At 33.3% G+C, this 13,458-nt stretch overlaps 3 protein-coding genes across 4 annotated transcripts; 2 read left to right on the top strand and 1 right to left on the bottom strand.

The window, feature by feature from the left end:
* Positions 1 to 23: 23 nt before the first annotated feature.
* LOC123680104 (tumor protein p63-regulated gene 1 protein-like) lies at positions 24 to 3,226 on the top strand. 2 transcript variants are annotated; one of them, XM_045617790.1, is made up of 6 exons: positions 24 to 334; positions 563 to 797; positions 910 to 1,086; positions 1,897 to 2,004; positions 2,352 to 2,485; positions 2,628 to 3,226. In XM_045617790.1, exons 1-6 carry the CDS (start codon positions 130 to 132, stop codon positions 2,849 to 2,851), a joined length of 1,083 nt encoding a protein of 360 aa, XP_045473746.1. In that variant the 5' UTR covers positions 24 to 129; the 3' UTR covers positions 2,852 to 3,226. The 2 variants fall into 2 exon arrangements, with proteins under 2 accessions (XP_045473746.1, XP_045473747.1); XM_045617791.1 differs by lacking the exon at positions 1,897 to 2,004 and having other exon boundaries at positions 28 to 334.
* Positions 3,227 to 4,642: 1,416 nt separating this feature from the next.
* LOC123680102 lies at positions 4,643 to 6,730 on the bottom strand. The gene is made up of 2 exons (XM_045617787.1): positions 6,238 to 6,730; positions 4,643 to 6,182 (listed from the first exon to the last, which is right to left on the bottom strand). Exon 2 carries the CDS (start codon positions 6,105 to 6,107, stop codon positions 4,659 to 4,661), a length of 1,449 nt encoding a protein of 482 aa, XP_045473743.1. The 5' UTR covers positions 6,108 to 6,182; positions 6,238 to 6,730; the 3' UTR covers positions 4,643 to 4,658.
* A 219-nt stretch (positions 6,731 to 6,949) lies between these two features.
* Positions 6,950 to 9,450, top strand: LOC123680103 (C1GALT1-specific chaperone 1-like protein). Its single transcript, XM_045617788.1, has 5 exons — positions 6,950 to 7,712; positions 7,977 to 8,146; positions 8,464 to 8,574; positions 8,811 to 8,971; positions 9,278 to 9,450. The coding sequence occupies exons 1-4, from the start codon at positions 7,052 to 7,054 to the stop codon at positions 8,952 to 8,954; spliced, it is 1,086 nt and encodes a 361-aa protein (XP_045473744.1). The 5' UTR covers positions 6,950 to 7,051; the 3' UTR covers positions 8,955 to 8,971; positions 9,278 to 9,450.
* Positions 9,451 to 13,458: the final 4,008 nt, after the last annotated feature.

Genomic DNA, 13,458 nt, shown 5'->3' with positions numbered 1-13,458 from the left:
AATCTAATCCTTTTCACTTGATTTGACACTAGCGAAACTTCTAACCTGAAAAATTGCTAATTGTTTTCAGTTTACGCAAGCTGTTTACGTGACAAAAATCGAAGAAGTATCTGAGTAACTGACTGAAATATGATAGACGAATACAATTTAGAGGATGATTCAGCTTCACAGTTCAGAGGGGGATCATTAAGAATTAATCCTGGAGGGAGTAAAGCAGATCTGTTGCCGAAGTCGAAAGAAAATCAAAGTCTGGATAAGGAAAATGCGAAAATTACCTCCAATTGTAACTGGGGACAGACTTTGATGTCTCCCTTCGCTTCTATACCAAACAAATGTAATACTTCAATTCATTGTATTCCTACAATTATGCTTCTTGATGTTTTTCATGCATATTGAATGATAAAGGGTGTGAACATCCTTCATGATTTGGTATTTTTGACCAGAGCACTTATGGCAAACATTAATTTTCACAAAACAATACAAATTGCTTTTCATGTATAGCTAATATTCTTGAACTTCTGTGAAAGATATTGACAATTTCTACATATCATTATTTATTCAGTAACTGTCAACATCTGGGGAGCTAAACCGGAACCAAAAATAGAACGCACAGCTTCTCAGAACACTTCTTTGAACCAACAAAAGACTATTCAATCAACTGTTATTATACCGGAGGACCCATGTAGTTATTTTACTTTTCGGGAAGGAGTTGTCGATAATGCTGTGAAGGAATGCAGAGAGGAATTTTTAGATGAAGATTCTGATGGTCCTCTCTTAGCTTACTTTTTGCTTACCCAGTAAGTGATGATAGATTATTTTTTATATGATAATTATTCATAGTTTTGAGACATGTTATTCGATTTTATTCTCTAATATTTTTGCTTGTTTTTCTAATTCAATATATTTTAGAATTAACCATTGGGATACTGATAAAGAAAGGCTCATTCTCCTGACACCAAAAACTCTAGTCATTGCCAAATACGATTTTATAGCTCTAAAACGTTTAGGATACAAAAAATTGCCCTTGGATTTAGTAGAACAGCTGCATATTGGAGATCTTGTCTACCCTAATGGCTCATTAATTCCGTAAGCTTTCTATTTGTTTTTTATTTTTTCATGCATAGTAGGTTGATGGGAAGCCTCAAATTAGCTTAACGATATGGGGTTTATCTGAAAAGTGAAATAATAATTCTTATTATTATTATATAATTATTTGTCTTTGTGGATGAACAATTTCTAAGCCTATAAATTCCCCTAACTGAATTGATAAGTAAATTTTAAAAAGTGATGACTAGTAATAGAAGGATCATTGAATATCAAAATATTCAAATTGAGAACTTGAAAACGATTTCTTTTATCAATAACACATACATTTCTCAGTGACAACCTCATACAAACTATTTTAATTGTAATTTTTTAATCACTATTATAGATATTTCAGGAAACACGAACACACATTTTTTGGATGGTAAATAGTAGTGAAAGTTACGTTAGTATTTGAATGATTGCTTCAAAAATGTTTTTAATCTCCCGATTGCAAATGTCCCTTTCCAATAAAGCATAAAACGAATCTTTGAAATGAGGCTTTGCTATGATTTGTAGTTTATGAATTATGAGGGGGACTAAAAGCCGAGTTTAAACTTGAAAGAAACAATATTGGTTTGTTATTTTTGTTAATTAATTTTGATGCAAATACTGAAATAACTCGAGAATATTGGATAAAGGAATAGAATGTTCCACATGGAGCCAACCTGAAAGTCTTTACTCATTCTGTTTAGTGTAAATATTAAAAAACTACTAATTCATTTACAAATATTCCGTGGATTTCTTCTTCTTTGAAACACTCGAATATTAAAATTTATATATTATATACATATTATAATTTATTTTCTACAGTCGTTTAAATGGAGTCACAGATGGATTGACTAATTTTTTGGAGAATTGTCTTTTTTCTCGATGGGGGAATTCTGAAAGTAAACCAATGAATAACTTCTACCAATCTAGGTATTTTAATAATGCTTCTATGCATCGGCTTTTTCTTATTTGTTTGCTTTGTGACGTTGTGAATACGAGTTTAAGTTATTTTGCTGAATATGTAGTTAGAGCAAAAGTAGACTTAGAATTATTCAATTAGGTAACAATACATAGAAGACAGTATTGCAAAGTGTACCATGTGATAATCAATTGACTAATAATCGAAATGTATATATTATAATTCTATGAAATTTCCTTCAAAACTGGATCGAGAGGCTTTTGTGATGTAATATTTTCGAGAACATTGTGCATTTTTGTATGCAGGCATCGTTTTGGGGTATTTCGTAACATTTTGAATAACGGTTATTCTTCAACAGGGATAGAAATATGAGAGGAGCAAGACTAATGTGGAAACAAGAAAAACCAGCAACTTTGGGTTCTAAATGGAATCCATTCACTGATAATGTGCCATTTTGTACATTCACCTATCATCCTTTGTACTTCCATAAAGGTGAGTTCGAGAATCGATTTTGTCCTCAAATTCTTCATCAGTGTGTCAAACTTGATCTTTTAGGACCACTTTTGGCAAAAAATTCGAAAATTACAGAAAGGAACATTTTCCTCAATATCTTGCTCATCTTGTGTTTTTGCAGATGGTACAGTTGAACCTCGTAGAAATATTTTCGATCTGGATACGTTTGTGGATAAATTATGCGATGTTTTCGTAGCCATGCAGGTCAAAAAGTCTGATGAAAAAGATTACTGTGCCATATACCACAAGAATATCGTTCTGGAAAATTATGTCGGCATAGGTTCTTTGTTACACAATCGAAATGCACTGGGATTCTTCAAGGTGAGAGGTAAATTCAGTTTTTAAATGGAACCGTGAGAAAAGGAAAGCAATAGGGATTACCGAATGGAATATTCATTAATTTTCAATAGGAGGCATGCAATCAGGTGAAGATGTAGCATTACTGACTCGTAGAAAAGAAAGAAAAGATAGAACCTATAGTAACAAAAATACTTGATGTTGAGTGTTTCTAAATTTGATTGTTATCCTTTTTCAAAATTATTGCTTTCATCTGTGTGCCAATGAATGTCAATTTATCTCAATTTTACATATCTAAAGAACCATGAAACTAGTGGACTTGATAACCAAAGATAAAAATATAGGAAATATATATATGTATACACAGTTAAACTTATGATGATATATTTAGATTTGCAAAAATAAAACTAATATATTTCCCAATGAGATATTTTATATTTGAAAATTATTTTATGGAGTATATTTTATATTGAATATTTGCTACTTTCTAATTTTTTCTATACTACCAAACTTTTCAGGGTACCCGAACGGGACCAAGTATATATATTCATTTTATCACACTATAGTCATTTTATTGTAGTTCGTGTGCTTATCTCACAAAAAATGGGTTTAAGTATAGTTAGTACATCATGAAAATGATCTACCCTATTCCATATTGCATTTTTACTGTGGAATTTAACAGTTCTTGATGGAATATTTCCTAAAATATTCCATCACCTCATTACATAATGCCTTTTGTGTACTATTCGTGTCTATTTCTCACAGATGGCACTATTACTCCATGCCTTTTTGACATTGTTTCAGAGCTAATTACAGGGTGGCTAACCTTGAAATTATTTTCGAGGTTAGGTTTATGTTTTGTTCATATATTTTCTGCATTAACACAATTATACAAGCATCAAACCTTTAGGGAAATTACGGAGAATATTACTTATAGTACCGTTAGTGTTACTTTATCCTTCCTAATATGAATTATGTCCAATCCAACAAAAAATTTTGTGTTGGTGAACCTGACATTTCTGAGAGGAAAATCTTAAAGTTTTGAATGAATTTTATGCCCGACACAAAATGGGCTTGAAGGCATGACCATTTCAAGCCGGACAAACTGTCGGGCTCAGAAATAGCCCTAAAGAAGGCATAGTGTAATAATTGGTATCTAATCTGATTTAGTTTTTGACAAATTTTGAGATTATGTTCCCTATATATAGATTTGATGTTGTGATTCCATCTAGTTCTAAGCTTATTACTACTCAATCTCAATATGCTTTATATGGTGCTTAAGTCCTAAAAATGTTTTGAAGAAGACATGAATCATATAGGATTATTCCGAATTTAAATTATGGACCCATTTTGTGTTTTAGTTAGAAAAGTAGCTGAATAAAGAGAAAATAAATGGCCTATTAGTATAACTATGTGGAAGTAAATCTTTTTCTTTGAGAATATATTTGCACCTATGAGTTCAAGATAAAATGCAAGCTTTGAGTCAAGTAACATTTGACAAATGCTGCAATTTTTTTAGGTTGTTCGAATTTAGGAGGAGACTTTTATTTAAATAATCTTCCCAAATACATTTTCAATCTATGAATCTTTCAAACTTAATCGAATCATTTGTGATATAACTCGAATCTGTCGCGAAAATTTTATGTATTTTATGATAAGTTTTATGAATGTTGGTTGTTTTTAGTTTATATGATCAAGAACTGTCTAATGTATAAAATGTTCCTTAATAAAATAAAAGAAGTATATAATGTTTGTTATTTAACTTAAAATGGAACGATTTTTGTAAACCAAATATTTTTAAACGGTGCTTAGCTTTAATTTCATTCAACAAATAAAAGCTTTTTGAGGTAAAAAATTACACTTTATTATTCTTAAGAGTACAATTAAAATTTTTTTTCTTTTTCTCGCATTTTATTATTCTCTGTACAATTTGTTGCAATTCTTGCCAATCATTCATGGTATCTTCGAAAGAAATAATATTATTTTCTGTTTGGTTGATATTATTTGGAATTCCAATTGTACTTTTGAATTCAAACAGGACCTCGTCAAGATATTTATAATGGTCTTCATAACCAGGTGGAAATTTCAGTTTTCCATTGTTATATTCTGATATTGAAGTATTTTTAGATTTCGCCAATTCCTTTTTTGATTCGTTCAATAGATTTATGTAGTCTTCCCAAACTTCAGAACATTCCTTTGTCGCCTCTTGTAACTCTTTACTCAGTTCATCTAAAGTTTTATTACAAGAGATTAATGTTTCAGAGGTTGAGGAAATTTTCTCAGAGGAAGCAATGGAATAATTTTCAACTAAAACATTTTCAGTAGTAGAAATAATATTTCCATTGATCATTTTCAGATCTGTCGATGAGTCCAAAAATCTTCTCTTGACTCCTTGGCTAGAACTAATATCCAAGTGGTCTAAATTAATTTCAGATTGCTTTGTTTCATTAAGAGTGTTGGAATGACAAGACTTATTTTCTGAAATGGTTACATTATACTTTTTAAGGTCTTTGGCTTTTTCTCTAGAAGATTCCTGTAGAGTGTGATCTTTGGTTAATGTATTTGTGTGAATTGGAGATTGTTTTTTAACAAAACTATGAGAATCTTTATTATGCTTTGTTTCATTGCAAATTTCATAGTCCCTATCATACATAACACAATTATTATTTCCTTTATCAGTTTCAACATTTGGAAAACTGTTCATGTCATTAAATATGTATATTTCACTATTATCGCTCATTTCCTCCGATTCAATATTATTGATGAGACAGCTAGAGATTTTTTCTGCATTTGATGGAATTTGAAAATCTTTTAATTTAACTTTGTAACTTTCTTCCTTCTCTATAGGAGGTTGAGTAAAATATTCCATACTAGTATTATTTTCAGATCTTTCTAAACTCAATCTATTAAAATTTTCAACATGATCATAATTCCGAATTATGAACTCAGGATTATGTGTTGCGGTGTGCACATGTTCTTTGGTACCATTCTTTTCCTGTATGTTTGCTTTGGTGTTGACATGAGTTTTTTGTTTTCTCTTTGAAATCGTTATTGGTTGAATGAATAAATCAGGACTTACAATCACTTCCATTTGACTCATTACTCTACTGTTACTGATGTCATTTGATAACAAACTGTTCTCTTCTGTATTATTATTCTGAGTTGTGGCGTTATTTGACAAAGTCTTGAAATCATTGTTTGTTAATTCCAAAGAAGAAAATATTGAATTAGTATTCTTCGACAATTCATTTTCAGCGATGGGTTGTATAAAACTGTTTTTTTCATAAGAAATTTCTGATACCATCGAAAGAGGTCCTAAACTGGCATTGATTGGATTGCGTTGGAAGGTATAACTTTCTGAATTTTTAGTTCTGAGAGTCTGAAAATTGCAGTTTGTTAATGCCAGAGAAGATAGTGATGATGTTTCACCCAACGTGGATAATCCTGATGAATTTAGAGAAGTCTTCTTATTAATTGTTTGGTCTTTTCGAGATGTTTGGACATAGTTGAATTTTATCTCTCCTGAACTAACAGCTTGTTCAAACTCCATGATACTATCATTTACGGAAAGAAGCATATTCTTCACTTTTTTCCGGTAAACTTCAATTTCATCTACATTTGTAATTAATCGGTTGATCTGATTCAAATACTGTTTAACTTGATGAATTTCTAAAAAGTTCTTCATTTTCATATGATCTAAAATACGATCGTGAATGAATTTTATTCTGCTTAGGGCATTTTCCTTTAGTTTTTCTTTGTGTTTTATCTCCGGTATAGAATATGAAGCTTTATTTGAGGAATTTCGGTAAAATTGCATAATTTCTGAATTTTTTTATCATAAGATTTATTGCACTACATATATTTTGAACGAATCAATTGATTTTCTTTGATGATTTGAATTTGAATTTACTATCATAGAGTAAAAAAGTCAATATTTCAATTAATATGTGGTGAACTAAAATGAGATTCATATTTGCCTCTATAATAAATATGTAGAGTAAAGTTTATCGTTTAGTTCAACAGAAATATCAATTTTCACAAAAAGAAAGACGGGTTCTTTCCATGAATTGTACGATATCTCGATTAACTTTTGTGAAAAATATCAAGAAGACCTTCTCGATGAACTTTATTATCCTAACCTCACTTACATACTATATGTCAAATGTTTTGAATATTTTTTAGTATTTAGAATATTCAGATGTTTGTGCCATTTTTGAGTTAAAACCAATATTTAGCAATGATATTAAGATGAAACGCCTAAATCCACATATAATTTTCATTTTTGGGTTTTTAACGGGAACCATAATTTCAATCTATCTCCAGAAAAAGGAATTAACAGAATTTCGCCAAGAATTTAAAACAAATACAGAAATTAATCCAAAGCAATATTATAACAGAAAGTATTTATCCTTCGATTCTCTGAGATATGGAAATAATAGTTATCCAACAGAATCTGAATTCCTATTCAAAAATATACAAATTTTATGTTTAATTTTGGTTCTCAAAGAAAAAAATGTTCAAGCCATAAAGAATACTTGGGGAAGGGGTTGTAACAAAATCGAGAGTTTCTATATTAATAAGACAAGAACTATATTTCCCTCAAAATCAAATCCAAAGGTGAATTTATGGAGTCAGTTTTGTGAAAAGTTAAATAAAACTCCCTTATATTATGACTGGCTCTTGATTGTAAATGATGACACATTTGTTATTATGGAAAACTTGCGTCTTTATCTTCAACATAAAAATAGCTCAAAGCATTTTTATTTAGGTCATTCTGTTAAATTTTGGAATACAAATTATAATTTGGGTAGAGCTGGATATGTTATTAGTAAAGGAGTGTTAACCTCGATGAGAAACTCCACTTGTGATAATGATGTATCTTATAAGAATAAAGAGGATTATTTATTAGGTACATAGTATTTACTGATTTCATGTATATCTTAGAAAACTAGATTTTTTTGAGTGACATAGGAAACTTTAGAAAAACATCAAAGCCGATTTAAAATGAAAACAGGATTAAGTTTGGTACCTTGATTTGACTGAGTAATTTTCATGTTCAAACAAATTTATAAGTAAAATGAAAAGTTCACAAGAAAATTCATCTTCCTATTAATATGATCAATAGCTGAATCGAATAGAAGAATGTCACTTCACCTAATCTAAATACTTTTAGGTAGTTATTTGAAAAAACTGAATATTTCTGTCATGGATACAAAAGACAATTTTGGTTTTTCATTATTTCATCCCTACAATTTGAACAGACTTCTTTTTCCTGTTGACAACCATAATTTTCAATCTGTTTATGAAGCTAAGTGTTGTAGTAGACATACAATTACTTTTAATGTGAGTGTTTTGAACTTGATTTGGTGAAGGGCTCAATAAAATTAAAAGAACTAACAAATAGACATTTAGTTAAAATATTTTATAAATAAGAAAATTATTTCAATAATTATATAGAATCAAAATCGAGTTTACATTTCTAGTACTAAAACTTGAAGTACTCATGACTATTCAGTTTTATAAATGGTTATGAAGGATTGAAATGAATACGTAACATGAAAATATCGGAAACCCAATCACAGCGTTGATTTTGTTAAAATTATTTGAATAGGAATGATCATTTTTAGAACATTTTGTTCACTAAATAGAATATTTTTTAGGCAATGGAAGCGGACAAGATGTACACTTATTATTATATGCTACACACTTTGCAATTATTTTATGATGGGACTTTAGGAAATCGACAACCAAATAAACCACCTGATGAATATGTGAGTTATTTTTTTTGAGATAATAATTGTTCGCACATATTTCTGTAGTTTAGCGCATAGAGATACATATTAGATTCAAATATCTCTATGGTTTAGCGTATTTATCGATATAACATTTTTTTCTACCAGTGATGACAACATTCGAAAAATTACTATACCTATATGTCAAAGCATTTTTTTAAATATAAATATTATTTATTGAATTCTTCTAATAACAATATCCTACGATATTTCAGATTTGGCAAAAATTTTTGAAGGATCATGACTTGCCATTGAATATATCTAATGAAGAATATTATAATGCATGGGATAAATTGATTGATAGTCCAAATTCTTTTGGAAGGAACATGAAGAGAGAAGATTACGTTGATATTAGTTAATATGAAAACTAATACAGGTAGGTGCATTAGTGATTTATGAATCAATGAATATGCATACATTTTTTATATTTTGTCTCACAATTTTTAATATACAAAGAAATTTTGAGATGAAAAGAATTTTAACTTTTGAAATAAAATATAAATAATATACAAAAATCAAATGTATTTCATTACATATAAGTAATGATATTCTATTGATTCTATAAGAATATTTGCATGCTTTGAAAGCATCAAACTACTTATAGGTAGAAACATGAATGAATGATAAGCTTATACAGCAAACACGGAACAATTTTATCGTTACTGAATTTATTTATTTATAGGTACCACACTTTTAACTAGGTAATTGGAAATTGTCCTAGTTTGATGAATCTACAGCACATGATTTCAATCTATACCTTATAGTGAAGTGAAAAAAATAACTCTAATGATGATAAAAATATCATCCTGTACTAATATTGTAAATTTATTGTCTATAAAATAAACGATAAATCTGAACCTCGACTTTTGCGTCCGTGTGTACCTAGTTTCCTTTCTGCAAATAGCCATGTTCGCTTTATTCAAGGTTTAAAAACCTTGCAAATTTCAATAGATATTTCAAAGTTAGAAATTGATAGAATAAGCTTAAAATAATTATAGTTAAGTTGGGGACAAAATAAGTAAAGTAGTAGTTTCGTTTCAGCAGGTAAAATATTAATGGTGTATTTCAACATAGAAGGCATCAACACAAACATAACACAGAGTGAAATAAATGGGTATTTGCTAACATAATTTCCAAGAAATAAGTATGAAACAATTATATTATTCTGCATCATTCTTGTCAACAAATACAAAACGTGGTACATATGCATCTGCAAATATCCTATTGTTTTCCTGTTTTTTTGGTACTACTACTGATAAAACTATTTTAGTACAACTACTTCCTGTTGTCTTATCTAACACACCAAAAATAACAATAAGACAAAGAGTATTTCGACGCAAAAACAAAATTCAAGATCAAGGAATTGTTTTTTTTTTCCATTGGCAAGAGTGACCATGTGAATGTCAAGGCTTATCAATTTGGACAGGAAATAGGAGTACGAGAATGATACTAAGTACGTTCTAGATGGTGTCAATGAAACCAAGAGTTGTGATATGAGTAAGTATTTATAATTCCTAGAATTGTTGGAGGCCTACGTAGAAGGAGAAATCAGATTCATTTTTTAGATCGTAACAAAAACTACAAGGTGAAGACTGAAGACTATTACAGACTAGCTATACCTATACCCAAGGGCCTCAAATTTTGGGGGGGTTGCAGTTATGGGCTTCAAGTTTCTTGATGGGACCAATTTGTACTTTTTCTGCTTGAAACGCATATTAAGAGTTAGGTGATTCCATTTTGGGGGGGAGTCATGATCCCCTTGACCCCCCCCCCCTAGGACGCGCTTGCCTATACCTTTCCTCAAGCCGGTTTCATGAACTAAAGGGTGAAAAAATAAAAGAAGGCATTAACCAGTTTCGAGAAAATGTTTCATAATTTTTGAAGGAAATTATTGTCAATTATGTTAGTTACCTGAACATATTTTCGTTGAATGTATAGTTTGGGTATAGCTATTTGGGTAGAGTCATGGGTAGGTACTTCCAAAATATTATCAGCTTTTTCATATACAGTGTGATCCAATGAAAACTTAGCACCTCCATTATCCGGCTTTAAAATGGGAAATTGCTCGGACTTGTCTATTTCTGATTCGAGGGGGAACAACTTTTCTGCTCTTCGTATCCTCGTAATTGCAACCCCTCTTTTTTTTAAATGGAGGGAAAACCACCTTATGGACACCCAACAAATTTCGACGAGTGTAAGACACCTATCGGCACCTCTTGGGTAGTGTGAGGCTCTCCTGAAGGGCATACTCACTACAAACCTCCATTACACCTCCGCCGAACCCGTAGAGAAAGGTTCCAAGGATGCCAACTTTCCTCTTACGCATTCAGCCTCAGTGTGGCCGGCTCACCAAGGGTTTTTGATACTCTACGGCGGAATGTCCTTCTTGTTTCACGCTGTCCTGCACTAAGGAGTGTGGGATAGGGCAGAAGCAGAAGGGTAGCCTAAAAAGCGTGAGGCAACTACCCATCAATGATCTCCCTCGTTCCGTGGTTCCCCCATAGCTTTGATTACGGAACTAAAGCCTGAGGTAGTTCCCCGCAGAAACTTGGTCGGCAAGCCTCCTCCCTTCGAACTTAATCTTCCACGAGGAGACGCCTCTTGACTCTGGTCTTACGACCTTTGCGAACTTGCACAACTTACGCAAACCCTAAGTCCTCACAGCATAGGATCAGCCTCAGTTTGTGCAGGGAAGTTATAAGGATGGGGGTTTCTGGAGGGAGTTTAGTAGTTTTGACTGTGAGCAGTGGGGTTGAGCAGAGTACTAACCTACTTTTTCGTTATCCTCGTTTCTTAAGATTCGAGGTCATTAAAGTCATAGTTATTATTATTATTATTATTTGAACTGGGGTCATTCTGCTTATGTAAGCCTTCCGGGAACTGCGACCATGCAGATCTTTTGTTCACTACCCTACTCATTCAGGTCGTCAACGACGTTAATAAAATTGACAACCTCCTTAGGGGCCTTGGCCGTTACCTCTCTGGTATCCAGGACCGGCTTACCCATGTGAATGGTTCTTAGGCCAGCCAGCTCTGGACACTTGCATAACAAGTGTTCAGCCGTTTCTACTTCCGATCCACAGAGCCTGCAAATCTTGTCTGCTGACTTTCCCATGCGGTACAAATGATGTTTGTACCGACAGTGCCCCGTCAGCAGTCCCACCATCACCCGAAGCTCTGCTCGCGACAGCTTCAGGAGCTTTTTGGCGTAGGTAGGTGAAATCTTCACGAATTTCTTTGCCTGAGCAAGTCTAGGAGTGTTAGTCCAGTGGATTGTCCTACTGTTCATCTCCCATAGCTGGACCGCAGCTTTGTATTGGTCTTTTCCTATCCCACAGAAAGGCTCAGGTCCACCTTGATGCACTTTTTGCAAGTTCATCCGCTCTTTCTTTTCCTTCAACCCCACAGTGCCCTGGTACCCATAGTAGAGTCACCTTATTTCCTCTGGCCAGTTGTTTTATAGTGTTACGGCACTCCCAAGTCAGCAGAGACCCCTGACAACACGATTCCAGGGATCTCAGCGTGGTTTGGCTGTCCGTGGTGATGTAGATATGCGCCCCCTTGAGGTTCATTTTGAGACACTCCTGGGCGCATACATAAACAGCCATTATCTCGGTCTGTAGAATCGAGGGCTCACTTCCCAGTCATAGTTACTTCTCGAAGAGTGTACCGAGAATAACACTTAAGGTCCTAAACTGGAGCCCGCAGAAACATAAGTAATCCTTATTCTACCACCTACTCACTGCCAAAAGTCGGCATCTTCTTGCTTCCTTCTCGTCCTCTTGTGTCTTCTTCTACTAGACCTGTCAATGATTTCCACCTACCTTTATGGCCTCCGCCTGGTCGGTTCTGCGCCACTCTGGTGGACCCTGCTACTCTACCTCTCTTCTCGTGTTGCTCGTTCTGCTTGAACCTGTCACTTGGAGGGGTAGAGATAAGGGGAGAAGGGATATTAGGGATGGGTGATGTATTGGCAAAAATGTGGTGTTTGGGGGAACATGGGATTGTTGAGGTATGAGGAATATAGCAGGCTGGGATTAGCCACGCCACATTTTTGATCAGTCTTAGTTTCACTGTTTAGTTTACAGCAGGCAGTTACTACAAGCACTTCCACCACGACAAGGTGCTGACCTCGGAAGAAAACTGCAACCCCCTAACGGGGTTGAGTACATCCTCTTTATTTTGAATAGTGATGAGGGGTAACTACTAAATATCTTTGAAATGTGTCAGAAACGAATAATATTTTCGAGATAAATTCGATATTGCCTCTTTCACTATTTTCGCTGTTATTTCATTATCGATGGATATTTTGAAGCGAAATTTTAGGGTCAGATATTACTCAATGCGATCTTAAAACTTAGTTATCGCAACACCCCTCATTCCTATTTGAAATCGAGGGGTTGTGCTCACCCCCGTAAGGCGTTGAAGTTACGGGAATGAAAAAAGCGGAAAAGTTATTCCCCCTCGAATCTGATCAATATCAGAACCCCCTTGGACCCATCAATATGGGTCCAAGTGATTTTCCACATTTTCATTTTTTTAAAGTCGGGAAATCGAGGTGTTATAAGTTTTCGTTGGATCATCTAGTATATGGTGATCATGGCCAAACGCGGAATTTTCAGGATGCGCATGTGTCTCATTTAAATGTGTCCACGCTCAATAACTCAATAATGAATCAGAATTTGTGAAAACACTCAGACAGATCGATTTTTGATGACAGGGGACATGGAATACAAAGCTTGTTTTTAATGGCAACCCCCTGGAATGGGTTACAACCCCATCAGGAGTTTGAATAGGGAAAGTGGGTAGTTTTGTAGCACAAATGTATGTATTAAAAATGTACCACAAATTCTCAAATTTCTC

Source organism: Harmonia axyridis, chromosome 5, assembly GCF_914767665.1.
Source record: "Harmonia axyridis chromosome 5, icHarAxyr1.1, whole genome shotgun sequence".
NCBI classification, from domain to species: Eukaryota; Metazoa; Arthropoda; class Insecta; order Coleoptera; family Coccinellidae; genus Harmonia; species Harmonia axyridis.
This window is presented reverse-complemented; position numbering and strand designations above follow the sequence as displayed.